The sequence below is a fragment of the Rhopalosiphum maidis genome, chromosome 4, assembly GCF_003676215.2.
Source record: "Rhopalosiphum maidis isolate BTI-1 chromosome 4, ASM367621v3, whole genome shotgun sequence".
In the NCBI taxonomy this organism is placed as follows: domain Eukaryota; kingdom Metazoa; phylum Arthropoda; class Insecta; order Hemiptera; family Aphididae; genus Rhopalosiphum; species Rhopalosiphum maidis.
The window spans coordinates 20,974,979-20,997,068 of NC_040880.1; the positions used below are offsets into that span (position 1 = coordinate 20,974,979).

The window sequence follows — 22,090 nt, forward strand, 5'->3', positions numbered from 1 at the left end:
TATTTTATAGCGATTTTAAAAAAAAGGTCTATTAATTTAAAATATTTTTTTATTTCTTTTAACTTGATACTGTTATAATAAATTGTGCAAATTATTGGTCAAGGGCAATTAATATATATATATATACATGGTACTAAATATAAACAATTCTTAGAAGTTTAAATAAAAAATAAAATATCAGGCGTTACATTACCGAAATATCTAACAACTAACAAGTAATAATATCATAATTTTAAATTTTTACACTTGGATAAATTGTAAATATTATGTTAACTTACTTTTGACGTAACGTTGGTTCTTGAAATATAATATGAAAATCGTTTTCGCTGTTAACTTCTTTGTCCCTGTGATGAATGGCACATTTAAAACTCCGCCTCCTTTTGCCGGACATCTACAATAAATATTTTAATGAGTACATCTGATGTTTCTGTGGTAAACAATACGCCTTTAAATTAATTCGTATTGTTTAGTGTATTATGAATTTTTGTATTTAATTGTATAACTAAATACATGACCCAAATAATAAAGTGATATTTTTGTACTTATTTAATGCAATATTTTAACGAACGTATAAGGAAAAATATTCTTTTATTTTTATTTCATGTAAAACAATATGTAGCTTTTGGTATTATCTTAATTTTTAGATCACTTTTCTGTTATTAATTCTAATCTCTTACAATAAACACATCAAACGATTAAAATATAAATATTTATATAATTTTAATAATGTAAAATTTTCAAAAATAAAATAAAATAATTTTATTTGTCTAGTTCTCACAAATTATCTAATTAAATGTATATTCTAGTTATTTTTCAACTTTATCAAATCAAGAGTTATAAAATGCGTAAATGGTATTTTTTCGTACAATTAAAATATTCATTGAAATGTGTTAGGAGAAAAATAGTAAAATGAATAAAATAAATATCGACGACTAAAAATGATAAAATAAATACGCCAACAACCATTAATATTTTTAAGATTAGTATATAATTGTACTATGGTAGGTATATTAGATGATTGTATTTCAAATGTGAAAATTAGTACTGAATTAATTATACTAGATTAGAATAATATTTTTTAGAACGAAATTGTTTTCATTTTCTATCATATATGCATATAAGTTATAATCACGAATAAATAAGTTACTTAAATTATACACATTAATAATGTACACAATTGACATTCAATCTAAGATAGTGTATTCATCTTTCTTCCACGTCATAACGGTTCACACGTTTTTAACTATAATGTATTCTAATTTCTAAGTGATAGTTAAATATCTTTTATGTAATGAGATAAACGTTGATATGATATTATTATAATATATAGAGCATAGTATTTTTATTGTTATTAATATTATTCAAAATGCCTTTTAACATACATAAAAGCAATCCGCTGGCTATGTTCCCGGCGCCAGTTGAAGTTTTTTTTATTAAGAATTCACTGTAGTGCCTTGAACTGAACGGTAGAGCTGAAGAGGGAAAAGACAAAAGCGTTTCGGCACGATTGTCCAGGCTACGAGTCGCATATGAAATGAGGGCCATCTTGCCAAAAGAGAGATAAATACAAAAATTTTCGTGTGCGTGTATGTATTTTATATAGGACACTTATTATTCTCTGGATTCCCTAGATGAATTACGACCAAGTTATGGAAATATTTCCGTTGTCGGTTCGATTAAGAATATAATATGTACCTAGTTTAGGAATGTTGAGAGAGAATGCAACTATAACTATAAAGTAATAAGTATATAAACGAATAGTTGGAAAAATATAACCAGCTATACCAGCGTAAAATAAACAACGGTTTTCAATTATACTTGAACCATATTATTAAACTCTAATAGCATTTTATAATATTAATATTTTTACTACACAAATAGTAAGAAACCCAAGTATTATAAATCACAAAGGCGAGATGATATAGTTCTCTACGTATAATAGATACGCAAAGAAGTAAATTTCACGCTTGTATAATATGAAAAAAGTTAGGCTTTAAGTGTGGAAGAACTTTGGGGACTCAACCCTTTTACCGAAACTACTTAAAAGGATTTCCCCATAAATTATATAACATTTGCTTTAAGAGGTAAGTTGTAAAAATCAAATCTGTCATCAAATAATCGTCTTTATTGATAACATTTTTGAAAATTCATCTGTTGTTTCACCAAGAAATAAATTATTATTTATTTAAAATATTTAGTTTGGTACAGAATAGTTCAATCGTACCATTCTACTTGTGCAATAAAAACAACGTTTTTCAATTTTTTTTTTTTTTGTCGCCTAGGTGACTCAAATGTGTTTAAAAATTAATTATAACAGTCGACAGATATCTATAGAACTAATCATTATAATTTTCCAAAAATTTCATTAATTTAAAATATTTACTTATATAATATATATATAGTATATACTATGTAGGCATATAGCGTTATAAATGATTTAGAGGTCACAAAATAACCATTTTTTTATTTCAATCCCTGGATGAGTAATAAGCAATGACTGGCCAATGAGTAATAAATAATAAATAATAAGTGTATTAAATTAAACTCTCGTCGATGAAGTGACATTTGAAATGGAAAAAATAATCCATAAATATTGTCATAGATAGGTACTATAAAATCGTATATGTTTATGTCTTGTGAGTTGTGAGAACCGGAGATCGTAATTTCATAAATTCTTATTAATAAGGAGCGCCTTCAATTGCCGCCACTCCTCAACTATGCGCTAATAACTTCAGCGTTGTAATTTTTTATGTTCTCGTGGACCGAAGTTAATTATTTGTTGTTAAATAAAGACATCTATATAAAACCTTATAATTAAATCACATTCATTTAGTACTTAATATCGATTTACAAACAAATAGTACCGTTATTCAAAACATCTATACCGTTTGTTTAAATATCTAGTCTTTGAATAATAAAAATGTTTTCATTTGAATACGCAATTCAAGTAGATATACATTAAAGAACTCGAGTCTTAATAATTTAATTTTACGCTCAGTCCATCGTGTATAGTCGTAGCGTAGGTAATTCATAAGTTTTGTCTTCGTATTTATATTAACAAAAATATTTTTTAATTAGACTCCGCTGCGCTTGATTGGCAATATGCTTTAAAAAAAAATGCTCCTGGGAAAAACTCACGAATTATCATCGGTAAGAAAAACGAAATTTCTAATTACTGTTTACGGCGAATTGTGTAATACCGAATCCACTCTCTCATCTCAGGCAGGTCGGTGTCACGGACGGTCATGGGTACATCCTCTAGTTAAAAACGCTAAAAGTCTCTATAGTGAACAACATATTTTTTCATCGTTCTCATTATTCTTATTATTCACTTGAACGATTACGACTAGATCGGCTAATGACGTAACCCTTCTTGTGCCTATAGCCTATAGGTACGTTAATTAGTGTATTTTCCCGTCGACTTCAATTTGTCACACCCAGTATACAAAGATGGCTGAATATAATAAAGCTATAATACTCTAAAATGTAATATTATGTAAAATATGTAGTAGTGGACCGTGCTTCATGATATTTGTATATTATAAAACGTACGCATATATCTACAGGTATTGCAGAAGATGTATTCTATTGTATACTTTGTACACACACGAGTATAAGTAACTTATAATTGAGAGTATGTAATTAAAAAAAGAAGCATTGTTTTTTTCAAAAATAGATTAGACAAAAATTAGAATCTATTTTATGATATGTCCGCAACAATTTTGGGTTATTTTTGGAGTTGAAGATTAGACGATGAGCAATGAGTGTCTAGTACGGAAATAGCCAAACAGGAAAATGTAACATTTAATGACATATTTCGAATTGTTAATGGTGTCTCGCATTCGAAATAATCGAATGGTTTGACTAGAGAAATATTTTTCGTTACTCTAAGTCTATATACTCTATAAGTTTAAAAATACGATAGTTCTTTTTATTTTTTATAAGCTAGTGAGACTTGAAATATATATAATATGTATAAAACATATAATATAATATAGATTAATAGCAGTGTATATGCGACCACGGAATTGTATATAGACAAAAAATTTACAGGTGTTACAGGCGTTACAGCGTGTCTACAGAAGTTGAGAATCAAAGATGTTACACGTGAATGTACAACGGATAAATAGACATAAACCATGTATAAGCTCATAATATACATAAGCCGTCGAGCTGAATAATAGATTTGGCGCGTCTTCTATCGGATTTATCGGTGGCGTCGACAGTGATAGTAGCGGTGGCGGCGGCGGTGGGTAAATCAAAACGACAAAGTCGAGCGTCGTTTTATTATTGATTTTTCTCTTCTTTTTGTTTTGTATTTTCAACGTTCGAACGGCACACGACACGTGAGCGAATGTCGCGTGTACCGAAAACGGAACTGGCAAACTGGCAGTTGACAGGCCGGAGATAATCCACACGCGTACAAATAAACGTTAAAAATATAACTGTTGTTATTTATTACCCAAGTAGAATATTATTGTTATTATATTTTTACTATAAGTACGTTTTTGGCGATATCGTGTGCCTACGTTTACCCCATATTGGTACATACCCGATACCATAACTTGAATTGAATAGATATGTGTTCTTTACGATCACAAAATATTGTTCTATACCTATGAAGTATACACAGAAAAAGTGGCAGTTAATTTTGATATAAAAACAAAAAACTCGAAACGGGCCCTTTTCGTAATTCACAAAATTAACGTCCTAAACGGGCGTGATATCAACTCTGTTACGTTTCAGTCACGGTATCCTAATACGCACCCCGTGGCTGTTGCCACCGCCTAACCACGTACCCCGTATACGCAATACTATCACACACAGTGGTGTACCAATCGCAGAGACTATTATACTACACACAATACCATAATCATATATATAGAAATATAGAATATGGAATAATGGAATTATATCGAACAGTTTCCGCCCGGACGAACGTCCGACCGGGCGCGCGTCCTGTAGCGCCACTGCCGCCGCCGTGGGACCCGCAAACGACCCGCGCTGCGTGTGTGGCACTGTGTCCGCGTGGCGCTTCCCCACACGCGTTATTTATCTACGTATTGTACACAATATCATCATCGTCATATATATTGTATGTATGTACACAAGATTATGGGCATACACGATATATCATTTTTTATTTATTATTTTTTATTATTTTTATTTTTACATAACTTCATTATACACACGCACACACACCCCGGTGTTTCGTCATATAATAATGTATATCTATACTCTGTCTCGCTCACTCTGTCTCTGTCTCTCTCTTTCTCTGCGTGTCTCCTCGTCGCTTATCCCGTGTGCCTTATTATTGTTGTCGCCGTTATTATTTCTGCCCCGATAGATATATTATGGGTACCATATACCTATGTATTTTATTACGGACGGCTCTATAATATATAATATTATTATAGCCCCGCTGCGGGAGGCGAGCGCTTAACGCTTAACGCGCGCGAGTCACACACACACACACACACACACACACACACACTGATGCGCGCACTGCAGGGACGGTGCACGCTGCACCTATCTCATCTCTGTGCGACGACGACGACGACGCCCACGCGGCGCGCAGACGGATATTATATTATTATTATATATTATACACATATGCACCTCTAAAACGGCCGTCCTACGTCGTCGACGTATAGCTGCCCACCACACTCACACACACACACACACACACACCACGAGACAAGGCGCTCGCCGCCGACTTTATTAAGTATCTAGCTATAAACACGGTTTGATTCGCGTGCGTCTATCGCGCCCGCCCCGTATGCGAAGGCGTATTTCTCACGGTTCTCCTCCGCACCGCGACAGAGACCTGTCTGGGGACGTCTTATACGTATATATATATATATATATATATACGTATAAATACGTCACTAAATTATAATATTTATATATATATATAATAATACGTGCCGTGAGTGTGTATAGAGTATTATTATGTTGTGTGTGTGTGTACTCCTACCGCGAGATACGCGCGCGCCGTATAGTATTACTCATCGTTTGACCGCGTACGGCCAGCCACCGGCGGCGGCGGCGGCACGTCTCGCCGCCGCAATTCCGGTCTACCGCTCGCAACACGCGTGTAAATCGATGATAAGATTTTTCACAACAAAAAATGTACACATACGATCGAAATACGGATCCGTATGTATAATAGGTTAGGTACCTACTCGTACACAATACACATCGCGTACACCATATACGTATATTATATATATATATATATATATAATATGATATTATACGCTCTAATAGGTACAAGTTATAACTGTTGTTATTCGCCGTAGTGACTAATGCGTATAATAATATGAGTTGCGATATGTGCGATGTTATTTTTTAATATTTCGTTATAAACGTCAATCGTCAAATCTTTTAATGAGAGCCGTTTTAAAAATTAAGTAGACGAGCTGAAAGTAAATCGTTGTTATTTTTAATATTGAAATGAAAGTGATGTTACGAGTATATTACAACTTATATTATTATGTTTTTATATGCATATTGTAATAGTACTATGGGTTTATTGGTTATGTACTTATGTCGTTTAATTTAACAATATTAATTAAATTGTTATCGTATTCACAAAAACTCTTAGCAGCAACATAATAGTTCAATTTGGTTTATTAATTTTATTGAATGCGTATAAGAGGAAAAAACAATTTTTTTTATTCCAACCCATCTCAGACCACCGACCAAGCCAATATACGTATATTATGCTGTACGTGGGATGCAGAAGCTCTCAAAAACTACACACATATACACAGACCGAAGTAATCGATCATCTCGTTGAGACCCCTTTGGTTACTTGATAATAGCTGGGTATCGAAAACGTCAATTGGGTTTCTGATGTCTTCATACTCACGTTCTAAATCGATTAACATTTTTTAAGTTTTAATTTTTTCTTTAATGTTTGAGTGTAATGAATTCATGAATTCATATAAGATATGATTATGAAATATGTATCCGGTACTGTAAATAGGTTCTGAGTAATCGAATAAGTTAAATGTTGTCATCTTGTAGAAAATAATGACTATCTATACCTACCACAATGAAATTATATTATATAAACCATAATCTATAATGCCATTGGCCACTGAAATCGTTATATTTTTAGATATTTCTTTTTCAAAATAATAGTTTACAATACTAAATTACTTAACTGTTAAAAATGTATCGATTTATATTTAAAGCTTTAACGGAATATCCTATGCCACCGAACCTAACTACTTTAAAGCTTTTATTTTATTTATAATTTATGTTTATAGTGAAAGACTATAGAAAACATTATTCAATATTTTCAACATAAGGTATTATATTTGTAAAAAATAAAATTTAAGTTTGATGATATCTATTGACTATATATATAGTATATAGTATATAGTCAATATTATATAGATCATCATTTTATACTTTTTCACTACCTATAAGTAAGTATAATCAATTATTATAAATCAATTAAATTATAATTTATTCATTGGTTTTTTTTTATTATTAATAACAATACAAATTATTTTGAAAACGTATAATAAAAATCTTTTTAAATGAATATTGATTTTTAAAACTGCATATTTATATTCCTGTGTTTTGTTAAGTAGTTGCGTGTCAATAACGATTTAGTTAAATATTTACGAAAACAACATTTTATCCATAAACTCGACATAGCTAGTATAAATTATTAAGGTGTATGCCCTATATTATGTAGTATTATAATATCTCATGTATTATTATAAAAGAAACGTTTCATTACTATTAGCGATTAGACTATTTTCTTATGAACAGCCCCTTATACTATTCTTTATAATTGAAAATTCACCCCGATTAATCAAAGGACTCCAGGGGGAAGCTATAATTATCTGATAGTTCGGCTAATTAACGTTAAATGAAATTTTAAATTCGTAATAATAAAATGTTGTCGCTTATTATATTATTTATTGTTTTTTTTTTCAGTTTGCAGAAACTATTCATGTATATTCACTTATTTAGTGGTATTTCCCAACGATACAAAATTCGATTGACGTGCAGTTTTTTAATTTAAAAATAAATTATAAATACAATGCCATAATGCATATAAAATGGACAAATATAATTTAATTTAAATAAATACAATTAAATAATAAAAAAAAATATTTAAATTAAAAACGAACAAATATAAAAAGTTAATATAAATATTTTAATTTAATTAAACAGTAAATTTTTAAGTATGTGTGGTACCTTATTTAAAACGCGTTGAAGTATTAATTTATGTTACGTAATATGATACATCATACATATACTTAATATAGGTAATACTGTAATAGGTATAGTTTACACATATATATCCAGTATAAATCAATACATATTGATGTTTATGACAACAAAATTGATTCACGTCTAATATTTTATATACTATTTTCTGTGTAATCTAATCATCTAAGGTTTAACTTTAATTGTTCTTTTATATTTAACTATCGGTTTGGGATATTCAGCGCATAGGTATTTACTATCTAAATGAAAAGTGGATAAAGTATAAATAAACCTTATCATTTATCAAACTAAAATAATTATTGCATTATACTTTATTGTGTATTAACTGAATCGTGTTTTTATTGTACGTTAAAGTCCAGTAACACGTTTTATTAATCAATTTAAGTACTGTAATCTAAATATTATAACTAAAAATAATAAATAGGGACTTAAACGAACTCGTGAACCTATACTATTAAAATAGTATTGTAACAAAATCTATTTAAAAGTATAATTTTAAAAATGTTAACACAGTTAATGTCCTAATTATAAATATAAATACTGCCTACTTGTTAATAAGATTAAAATGTATTATTTTTTGTGTAAAAAGTAAAAAAACAAACTAAAATTATTGCACTACCTATGCTAATTTCTATAATTAATAATTTCTATAATAGATAATATTTTTAGACTACATTAATTTTAAATAGTATTTTTTGTATAACTACAAATGGGTCTCATTATTATTATATATTGGAAATTTAAATACCTATATTATCATGATATTTTAACTAAAATGTTTGGACTCGAAATTTGGCGTATTTAATATAATATGTACTTAAAGATTTTGTACATTTGATATATTAAAACAAATTTAAAGTTACTATTTTTCAAACTTACCCTCATTATACAGACACATATTACACACAATGGAATTCGTCCTGTTTACTGGAATCATTATCGTGGAAAAAGACGCGTTTTCCAAATTATGCATTACAAAAACAAATGTATGAAGAAAATAAATCACGTGAAACAATAAAAAAGAAAAATTATAATTAAAAAAACCCGAAGAAATTTTGATCGATGCAGCGGAAACGTAGTAAGTCGATAACTACGCAGTGAACAGTGAACTAGCGTCGCGACAACTGGACAGACTGAAGGGGCCGACGTCGGAAAATAATCGGTCCGCCTTTTCACCAACCCTAAACCACTTTGACACCGTATCTGCTCCCCACTCATTAACCACAAAACTGGCAGTATAAACTCGGTGTAGCGATCGTAGCGAAACTAGCGGCTCGTGCTGATGGCACGTCGATGATAACGCAGTTCATATAACTACAAGTCTTTATAATAATAATATTATCACATGACTATTGTGCATTTTTCATTATTTACTATGTAGTCCTATAAATTACGATAGGATTTCTTTAGTTTCTCAAACCGATACTTCGATTTACAATGCATAATTCAATATACACATCACAATAGACAGAGCGATTCGCCAAGCATGCTCACTCAGTCACCCACAATTTCATTTTTTCTTTCAATAATAAATTTAATCAAATGCTGGTTTTTGGAATTTTTAAAATAACTTAAAAACCATATCTTCAAATTCTTAATTCTTTTGTAGTACTTAAGGAGTGTTCTGTGGTGTCGTAGTGATACAACATTTATTTTCAAATGAAAATCTTTTTATTTTACTGTAAATTATTTAGTAGATCGTTTGTGTACGTAATTCAAAATTTGAATGAGTAGTCTCTCAACCATTACAATTTTTATATTTAGGATAATAGTACTTTAAAATTATTTAAAAAAAATATACAATTTATGTAATATTGGATAAGTATTTATTTTATTTGAAGCATTTTTACAAATTATGTATTAATGTTTATAGATTAATACTAATCAATACAATTTTCAAATTACCTAGCCCCATTTTCCAAACCTTTTACAATATGAACCTATGTAGTATACAAAGTTAAATATCTTAAAAACTACTTGTTAAAATTTTGATTCTGACACATACAATTTTTAACAAAATTATTCATTAAACAATTTACAGAAGAAAATCGGAGTTCTCATTTGAAAAACAGAAGTTTGTATCTCCACAAGACACTCTTAAAGTATAGTAAAAATAATTTCAAGAATTTTAAAATGTATAGTATTTAAGTATATTATTTTAAAATAGGATTTTGAATAATTATTTTATTGAAATAAAAGGGGGGTATAGACATGTTTGGTGAATTACCATTCACTCTGTAATCTGTATTTCTATTGAAGCGATTGTCAATAGCGGAACGTAGTTTGTACGTGAAAAATTCATATAGGAGAGCACTTACGTGAAGAAAATGGTTAAAAAGAATGAACAATAAATCGATTAACAGTTAATGTAGTTAATACGTATTTATAACTATTTTGTTTCTGTTTATAATAAAAGCCTATAATTTACTTATTATAACTGTTTTAAAATTAAAATTTTAAAGGGTGTGTTTTGAAATTGGTACGTAAATATTTTCATAACTTATAGGTGGTATTTGCGACTTGCAACTTTTATATAAAAAGTTTATGAACCGTTGTATTATTACAATACTTATGTATAATAAGAATGTACGTTAATGGATCAATAATTAGTTTTTACTTATCGCTGTGTAAACAATAAATAATTTAGTATGTTATAAAGGAACTAAATATAAAATCATTAAATTTATTATTTAGGGTACGTATAATATCAAATGTTTATAAATTTAATAATACATCAGTTCACTTTAATATTAAAAAATAACATAGATAGTGAAATTATATTCTTTTAAATGTAAAATGTGTGTACAACGTTCTCATAACGATTATATACTCGTATCTACAAATTTCAAGTAAGAATTTAAAGGTTTATAATATTATCATAGTTAATAGTTAGTATATAGTAAATATTAAATATGATTTTTGTTAATTACTTATTAATATGAACTACGAACAGAGAACAATGAGAACAATAAGTTTCTTGGTTTCATGTACCCAATTAGTTCATTATTTTTTTTTCTGCCTAGTCAATTTGAATTTAATTATTATGGTTTGTACTTTATAGTATATGATAGGTCATGAATAGAAAATATGATAGGAACGTCTACAAATATCAACTGTATTTTGTTTAACATTAACATTTAGGTACACTAATTGGAAATAATAATAATTCTTAACTTATAAATTTATATGTGCGACAATGAAACATATCTATAAGATGTATTAATAATAATGACTAAAAATCACTAAAAATATTTACAAGACTGAAGATACATATTACTATTATTATATATATACTACATATTGTAGTTGATTGCACTTAATATGAATATTTATTTTTAAATTTTTATTTGAGTGTAATAATTGTTAATAATATGTCCAAGATACTATAAAAATATAACTTGTTATACTTTATAGTTAATGATTAGATATTAGTATATTTTATTTAAAAATTATAGATTACCTAATCCATATTTCTAATAAATAAAATAATAATCTTTATTCGTAAATTAAATTATAGAATAAAATAATTTACTTAGCTTGGATATGGTTATATATATATAAATAGTTGTGAACATTAAAATATATCTGATATTTTTAAGAATTAAATTATGGTTTATATGAGCAGCGCACAAAACAAAAAAAGCTCCACATAGGGTTTTCTGAAAGTAAAACTTTACCCCCCGGTTTTGCTAGTCCATATGACCATATCTATCCCGTAATCAAAATAATATGTTTGACTACGACAGTTATTCACTTATTACGTATTAAAACGTATATCGCTACTTTATTTCTAAGAACAAATTTTTCGTATTTCTCTATTAAACATACAATTTTAAATGCTTTGCAATAATATAATTTTCTTAAAACTTATAGTTTTAGTATTATTTGTTTAAACTCCAAATCTGAGTCAAACAGTCAAAACAGGACTGTTAGTGGGAATACTGAAATATATATTTAAAGGTATATAATTAATTGTATTATTGATTGCATGTGCTCTATTTTTATCAAAATATATGTATACCAGTAGCACAATAGTGGTTATAGCAGTAGTCAAAGTGACATTATAAGTATTAAAGAACTCATTGTATTTTTATAAAAGAAAATTGGAGGAAATCAAATATATAAATAATAAATTAAAATTAAAAGTATTTTCCCCCCTTCCCGTTCAATCTATGAATTTTTAAAAGTATAAATTAATTTTAAAATTATTTCACAATTTTAATTTCATACTATTGATTCCACCACACAATGTATATAAATTAGTAGTATAACAATGAAACAAATGAAAGTAGTTCGATGTATGTTCAACAGTCTACAATACCTATGTTAACTATTAAAAATTTCTAAAAATAAGTAAACTATTTTATTCAATGAAAAAATAGATTTCACATTCACGTATAGAGTAAAATGTGTCACACACAAGACACTATACCTAGAGGCCATTTGCATTCCACAAACGTTCAATGAGTATATAATAATATAATATATATATATAATTTCGTGTATTTGTACAGGATGTGAATGAATACTTGCGATGAGTCAATGAAAATTATTTCAACTCGACGTTATGTCTACAGTTGAAATGTCTAATTGAAACACCGAATGCCTCGCGTGAATCATCGTTATTTAGATGATACATACAGATATATTCAATGTGGCGTAACTCCTAATTTCCCAAATGAATCATATATCACATCATTTATCCTGTTAATGTACATTGAAAAACTTGATTCAGTTAGATGATGGCTAATAATAGTATTTAATTCTAAATAATTAACGTTTATATATCCAGCTTTTTTTATATTTAGGCGTCATGTCAAAGTAATTATTGGCAAACGTTTTCGTTTTATTCATTGCTTTTTAATTGCCTTCAGTCGTATTTAATTAACTAATATACATCACATTTTCAGTTATAACACTTATAACTAAGCCCTTTTAATAATATAATAATTTTATTTTATTACTGTGCTTTATCATCTATTAAAATGCAATTAATATTTATTGAACAACATTTATAGCTTAAATTGTAATATTATTTAATTATCAATTATCATTATCTAGATATAAAATAGTATATGAAATATTAAATACAAACAAAATGTTTTACGTTATATATTATAGTATGGGTAAAGTATATATTTTTATAGTGTTTTACTAAAATTTTCGAAATTCGTTTACGATTTACGTATAAATTGATTATTAAATTGTATGTATGATACTATAATTATCATTAGATATTGAGGGATTCTTTTAACTGTAGACTAATTATCTTAAAAAATGTTAACATTTTTGAAAATACCAATTCATTTTTATAAAATATGGTGTAGGAGTCATTGCAAAACAATATTTTTGGAAACAAACCTAATTTTTCAATGTTATTATTTTAATTTTTTGAATAACGCAATATAATATAACATATAGTTTATAGTAGATCAACACATTTTACAATGACTTGTTTAATATTTATTATTATGTTTCTGAGTATCTATAAGATTGTTTATGGTAAAGAAAAAAATCATTTTATCTTCAAATTTTAAGAAGGTTTTTTAGTAGGTACTAGCTTGGTAGCTTGATAGAGTTAAAACTTTTGGGAGGTTATAAAATTGAAAATTCTCAGTACTTTTATAAAATTGAGTGTAATATATTTACAATCATTTTTATGAGCATTTGATGTAAGATTTTTAACGGAATTCGTCAAAATATGTAATTTATTTTGTAGTTACAAATTAATAAAGTTTTTAATATATATTATCACTATAAGATTTTAAAAGTTAAAACAAGTTACTATATTAAGTTTTGATTATAAGTGTTAAGTCAAGCGTTATTGAATAAATAAATAAAGTTAACAATAAATGAAGTTTAAATTTTAACAAAATTTTATATGTATGAGTAAAATAACGATTTCTCATTAAACAGTTTTTAGTTTTGTTTTTATTGTTATTCAAAAGTATTATTTGTAGAAATTTGAAACAATTCACTGTTACTTTTACTTAAGATATTATTTTCAATAGAGACCTACATTTAAAAAATATTAAAACTAATTTTAAGCTATTTATTGTAGCCTGTAGATATTTGAAATTATTTTAGTGTTGATAAAAAACACTTAGGCTCGGTAAAAAAACACGAAAATTTAGTATAAGATTCCTCATTTTCTTGTAATCTTTCTATACTTAGTAAGAAAGGCTGACAGTCCGTGTTCGCCCGAAATCGTTTTTGTAGGTATGTGTAAAGATTTATCATTGAATTCAAATTTAACACAATATCTATGTACGTGATCTACCTATATCTACTTAATATCACTCGACACATATATACGCATTATACAACAAAACGTGTGGTTACATATTTGCCCACTGTTTTAATTGTATATTCTGAAACAGAATATTTATCTTAAAATTGCTATGTATATAAATCTATTTATGAAAGAATAGTTAAAGATTATATATATGAACGAAAAAATAGACAAACATTTTGTGGGGTAAGTAGCTTAAACCTAACCCAACTAGATACATACCCCTTACCACTCTACTTCAAACCTTATATACTTATAAAATTAAGCTCATTTACTATTTATTTTAAATTAGATTTTTATACATACAAATTAAAAATGTATGTTTTCATTCAAAACATTAAAAAACTTAAAAATACAACAATAATAAATAATAGTAAGTCAAACATTTTGTTTCGTAATAACTACAGTAAAAACATATTATTATCAATAACGTTAATATTTTTCAACATGATGATTAATCATTGTTAAAAGAATCATCCTCTATACTTTTTAACGAATAAGAGTAACTTAGACAATCTTGTCATTAATATAAAAGTTATTGCACCTTCGTGAAGTTAACAGCAGGGGAAGAAATTTCACTCCCCTTATGGCTAATTAGCAAAATATAATTTTATCTAAGGTCGACGTTATTTCTTATATAGTAAAGGTAATAAAAATGAATCTAATTTTTATTCTTATCAAATTATTTCTATTTATTATGCTCTATAGTTATAACGAGATAAAAAGAAAGACTTTGACCAAGGAGCTTATTAAAGTTTATTATTATTCATATTCATCAATTTACACTTGAATGTGATAGTTAAGAAGTGTTGTGACAATTTTTAAAATAAATCGAAATTTAATTTAATTTTTATAATATTATCAAAAATGAAAATTTTTTTTCAAGAAAATACAACTTACAAGTGTTACTATAATATTGTTTTGTTTAAATTCGGGGATGAATATATTGATTTTTTTTACAATAATATTTAAGTTTTTGTTTGAAAATATTGTTTTAGTAGAAAAAATGGCCCGACCGATGACCACATCAACTTTGATGGAGATTTGTTGTGTAGCAAATTGGATATAATTTGGTACTTTTGGATATGGTCAAAATTGAAAATTATCAGTACTTTTTAAAATAATCGGAAAAAAAACTAAAAAAATACATTCATTTGTAAAAATGGTAATACTTACATTATAATAACTTGTCATCAACCTTGGTTACCAAAATGTTAGACCTTCTTCACTCATTAGGAATTGTTTTTCATCAATATACAATGATTTATCATTGAATTCAAATTAAACACGTCATCCATTACAGTGCCGATATAAATCGTAAACTCAATGACGAGGTATACTCTCAACTCCTATATTGTAGAGCAGTTATCTATACTTTCTCCCTTTTTATATTTGTTTCGTAATGATTTAAGACTGGCTATTAAAATGTAAAAATAGTTATAAAAATATAACATCAATAAATAAATAAAAATATCTTTTAATATATTTATATGAATTTTCTGTTAAAATTAATTTATATATTTTATATTACTATATTATTTGTATGTATTTTATGCAGCATAATTGATAGGAAATTATATGTTCATCAACTTTTAAATTCTACAAATATATATACTTGGCTTAGGTTTAAACATTAAACATTTTTTACGTATGATTATGATTCAATATTATCATTTATCACTTATTAGTTATTAATACTACACTTCAATCAGTGGTAACATTTGCGGGATGGTGACAATAAAAAGTATTACCATCATATCATTTTTGAAGGTCTTTGGGATTTTCAGGATCTTTAGAATTACCAGGTCTGACTGGCTCTTCCCAAAAGTGAAAAAAAAACGTTGTAAATAGAAAATATATTTTACTTATTGTTGACTCTTGTTATAAGTACTTATTATAATTTTTATTTTTATGCTATTGGTTTATAGGCAGAATTAATTTCATAAAATATTTAATAATACGACCAATACGATTGAGACATACCATATACAGGTACAATTGCACTTATAGAAAAACTTCTAGGCTCTAGCAATGGTAAAAGTTAAAACTTGTATATCTATTTTTTTTATTTCTAATAATATTATAATATAACAATTTATATCTGGCTTAAAAATATTCATGTAACAGCTAATCGCTATATTATTTTATATAAATTTGCGAACACAATAAATAGGTAATTTGTAATTATATTTTTCCGCAACCTACGTCATAACATATACCTATATGTTTTGTATGTATTAATTATTTATGAACTTTTTGTTACATAAGAGGTATTAATGTATGATATGTATATTAATGTGATTATATAATATAATACGGTTATTTCAAAAACAAATTGAATTATTATATTAGCCACAGTATTTATTTTCAATAAATATTTTGATGCTATTTATGAAAAATCAATCTACATTTATTCGATTTTTTTCTTTTATATTTATACAAAAAAAACTGTTATATTTATTTTTTATTTATGCTACATCAGATAGTTAATTTCATAAAAATATTCCACTAAACTTCCGATTAAAACAATATTGGGTAATTTGTTCAAAACTTAAAATTAAACTTTCAATACTTGTACATAATAATGTAATAAACGTTAAGAAAACTTTAATTAATTTGTGATTTAAATTTGTTCATTTTGGTATAATATTAGCTATGCTTCAAGTTATGACGCAAGTGTAAATGATTATTTTCAAAGATACTACAGCAGAATACTTATTTAAAATATTCTCCACTAATTATGTAAATATTTAAGTGTTTTTAATAACTATATTTAACAATTTAGTTACCTATTTTTAATATTTAAAATTTTTAACGGATGTTTCAGTATCAGTTGTAATTGTCATTTTCATCGTAAGAGGCACTATTAAGTACTTTTATATTGCCTATAGGTATTAAATAAAAATGTATAATAATACATTTTTGTGGTCTTGTCAAATGGGAAAGATAAATGTTTATAGAACTACCAGTAACCGATTTTAAGGATGTTACTAAATCTAATAAATGCTGGTACATCAGGTACAGAATAATAATTTATGAAACACTTATTACCCTTAATTACTCTAAGTGCCTAATATACATAAGTATTAAGCATTATGGATAATGGTATAAATAATAAATGTATGTTTGAAATATATTATTATAATAATATAATATATATTATATCATGTCAAGTTAGTATTTCAATATATTCTCGTCATGTTTATTTAATAGCATTTATGTTTTTGAATATGTAAACGTATCTATATGTTTTCTTTTATGCGTATACTTGAGCATAATATAATATAATAGTTCAAATTTGCAAATAATAATTTTTTTTAATACAATAACCACTTTTTTATAGTTTGGTGTTAGGGATCGGGTCAAAGTTGATGTTTATTTAATGTTCTTTTAACCTTATTAATTCAAAGCAAAGAGTCACTTCCTACTGATAAGTGGCTTCTTAATTATGTAAATCCAATTTATATTTTTCTTTCAATTTATCATACAAGAGATATATATGACTAATATCGTCATTTTGGAAATATCGTTACAATAATGCCAAATAAATCAAAGTGTTATCATTAACTTATTAAGTAGGTCATAGCCCGTAAGCACCTATCATATTATGGTAAAAATTGGTAAAAATGTTTATTTAAATTCAATCTTATTCTGTATTATTAGTGTACGAATCGCATAAAAAATGGTTTTGGTCGACAGTAAAAACAGTACATCGGACTGTAATTACCATAATAAAGACCATTAGATGTTATCATAAGCACAATGCATAAATATACGTATAGGAATATAATATTATACATAAGTAAAACCAGTTTGTCTGGAGTGTGCACTGTGCAGCCAACAAAATGCGAATCAATGGGAGCACGCGAACACGCAACCCATTGTAACGAGCCCCTGAAAAATGATTAGCGCGCGCGTGTCTTTAAATTTTCGGATTCTTTTATATGAATATTATTAAATACAATATAATATAATAGCTCGCAGTGCAGCATATAATTTAGTAGTATAATATAATATACTATAATATACTCAAATATTTGATCGATTTTACCGAACAATAGTTCCGTAATGACTTATCATATAATAATCTGCGGAAGATGGTTTTCCAGTTAATATAATATATAGTGTCCTTTGTAGATAATAATGTGTACCTATACAGTATATCCATGCGATTTCTATATAGGTATAGACGCCGCAGACACTAATAATTATTATTAACGCGTGCAGGCTCGTGCACAGACTTTACATACGCAAACCGGAATGAGAATAATAATATATACTGTTGTATCTACCCTCACTACCACTCGACAGCACAGCAGTAATCATATTTTGTAGTCATACCATCGTTGACGGCTTGACGTTATGAATCGTGATTCGTGATAATAATATGTTCAAAATGACTAAATCCTTTGCAACGACTTTTGCGCCTATTGCCTACGAAAAAGCTGTCATATGTTCTTTCAAATATTATATACATATACACACTAGCTAATGCATATTATTGTATTGTGAACAACGTGAACATTGAACAAATTTGACGGATTTGGATAAGATAAAATGTAATATAATAAGTATAGCAGTGGATTGTGGATACATATACACTATAATATTGTACATATAATACAGGTTATACATAATACTATATTGCAGTGTACCTATGTGATATTTATTATTTTAGTACGAAGGTAATAAATAATAATAAATATAAATACGAATAAAATTCCGGCTGTGTGACATAAGTTTTTTATGATTCCATTTGAGTGTATTTTAAAATATTTTGTAATTTGTAATATTATTTAAGAATTCTTATAAAATTAGTGTAATTTATGCATCAAAACAGCGATATATGTCATTGGTCATTGGTAATACAAATGTCTTATGATTTACAATATATACCTACTGATTGAGAAATTATAATAATAATACATAATACTTAGTATAGCAGTTATTACAATAAGTTTAACGATGAATGGGTGTACGTGTACTTTAATAAAACTATAATTATCTTGTAAAAAATGAAACCACAAAATCTGTCAATACAATAATTGACTTCTATGTATAGTTTGATTATATTTTATAATACATTAAAATTAGTTTAAAAAGTTTGTACCTACAATACTTAAATATTTTACATAGGTATGGCAAAAAAAAAAAAAAATATTTAAATTTTACATTAAAACAGTAAGTTGTAATTAACGTTTTCGTAATGTTTCACAATTCAAAAAATATTACAAAATATAATACATATTATTTTATAATATTATACTAATGAAATACGAGTATCTTGTGGACTTATAAGTAATAGCTAATAAGTTTCTATTTTATTTTTGCTAGGTATTTATTTTTTTTTATATTTACTAAAGATTTTTCTATAAATTAGATATAGATTAATATATTATGCATATAATATAGGTACTATATGAAAAATAATATTGAACTATTATTGTACATTTGTACATGGCAATGGTACTGTCACATTAGTCACTTTTTTGATTTTTTCTATTTATCCAAAATTAACAACTTTTATTTAACAATATGGCAGTTTTAAATAATATTAAGTAGCTGTTAACTGACATTCTATTTAAATTCTGTTTAAGTTGTCTATTATTGTAACATTATATTAAGCATGTTCAGTCAGTCATTCATTTAAGATTATTGGATAGATGAATATTATATTGATTTGACAATGATATGTGGTTTTTATATTTTATTTTGTATGAAAAAAATTTTTAGAAAATAGAAAAAATGCTCTAATCATCAACTTTGATGGAAGTTTTTGGTAGCACATTGGACCTAGATTGTACTTTTGGAAGATCAAAATTCGGAACATTTTTTTCTATTAAATACCGTGTATACGGGCAAAAAGACATATCATTGTAAAATCAATGCATTCATCGCTCCACTCAAAATATTTTTTTTTTTGGTAACCTTGGTTACTAAAAATGTAGACTGCCTTTGTCCAGAATCGTTTTTCATTTTGTTACAATAATAATTTATCATTGAAATCAAATTTAGCATATCAATGACAGTATCTAATCAATAACATATTTCACCTTTTTTTTCAAAAATAAATTAATAAATACTATAGAACTTTTAAAAATAAAACATTCTTATACTATTTAACAAACAATGATTTTTATTCATTGATTATAAAATAAAAAATGTTAATATCTTATTGAATTAACTTTGAAAATATGAATAGAAACAGTATTTTATTAGTAATTACCATACAGTATAATGTAAGTAATAACTCATTAAATAATATATATTATGTTTATTTTATTTTCAAGGTGAACAATTAATGCACTGCGCCACTGCAGGGTTATCACAATTATTATATTTATGAACAAGAAAATTATTCAATTTTTATAATATCACGTTTGTGTTTCACTAATTTTGTGTTTGAAATTCGTTTACAAATAATATTTTACAGTTATGTAATATCATATTGTGGTTGAAGTTGTTCATCAATTTATCATAATAAAATATGTCAAAACATTTTTCATTTTTTTAAGTGTTATAAATAAATAAATTTGACTGAATAACCCATAGTTATTTTACTATAACGACTTATCATTTTGGATATAAATACTAGAAGAGAACATTTAAATTTAATCTTTAATAATATACATAGTATACCTTTAATATTTCACTGATAATCGCATTATAATATTATTATACCACAAACATCTCCACAAAATAATTAGGTATTTTTATGCATAATCATATCATAATATATATATATATTATATTAAATTATGTGTACAAAAATATATTATTCATATACTATGAATTCCTACGGCCAGTTGCACACCTGGTCCAATCGCTCCGATGTCGAATGTATCTATATTATGTTGCACGACTATATATAAATATATAATATATCGTATTTTATAATACACGCGTACTTCGGATTTCTAACGCTTACACTTAACGTTAATAACATATAATTTACATGTTTTCGGTTGTCTCGGTATAGAACCTCTCGCGTGCGACCAGTTATAATTCTATTATTATAACTTATTTTATTATTCGTTAAAATAATGATAAATAAAAATATAAACGAGCGAATTTCTTATACGTATACGCGATCGACCTTAAAAAAAAACTCCCTTCCGACATAATGTGACCAGGTAGTAATTACCGTTGGGTGTGTAATAATAATTGATACCGTCGGGCGTCTGCTCGAGCGAATTTCAGTCGGGTGCCCGCGCGTTTACACACAACACACACACAAACGCACGATATATATATTTAATACATAGTTTAGGTATATATACGCACTGTACGACGACGTATATATAATGGTGTATGTATACGCGTGTTATAATCTGTATGTACACGCATTATATATATATATATATATATATATATAAATCAAATTTTTATACAAAAATCGGGGCAGGTGTTTGTGCGAGGGAAGCCGATCGACCGAGGAGAGCGGTTAGGTTTTAATATATACGCTGCAGCCAGGATAGGTCCAGGTGATCCGCGGTCTGCTACAGTTATTATACTATATCGTAATCGTATAGGTCCTCCTCC

General features: G+C 26.9%; 1 protein-coding gene across 4 annotated transcripts in view; it reads right to left on the reverse strand.

The window, feature by feature from the left end:
- LOC113552793 (protein rhomboid-like) overlaps positions 1–22,090 on the reverse strand; it is an 87,882-nt gene that overhangs the window by 6,840 nt on the left and 58,952 nt on the right. For 3 of the 4 annotated variants that reach the window (XM_026955741.1, XM_026955733.1, XM_026955724.1), the window contains exon 5: positions 279–391. In XM_026955741.1, the coding sequence (XP_026811542.1) occupies positions 279–391 (113 nt within the window). Of the gene's footprint in view, positions 1–278; positions 392–9,135; positions 9,404–22,090 lie in introns of those variants that run through there. The other variant, XM_026955749.1, reaches the window with a different exon arrangement.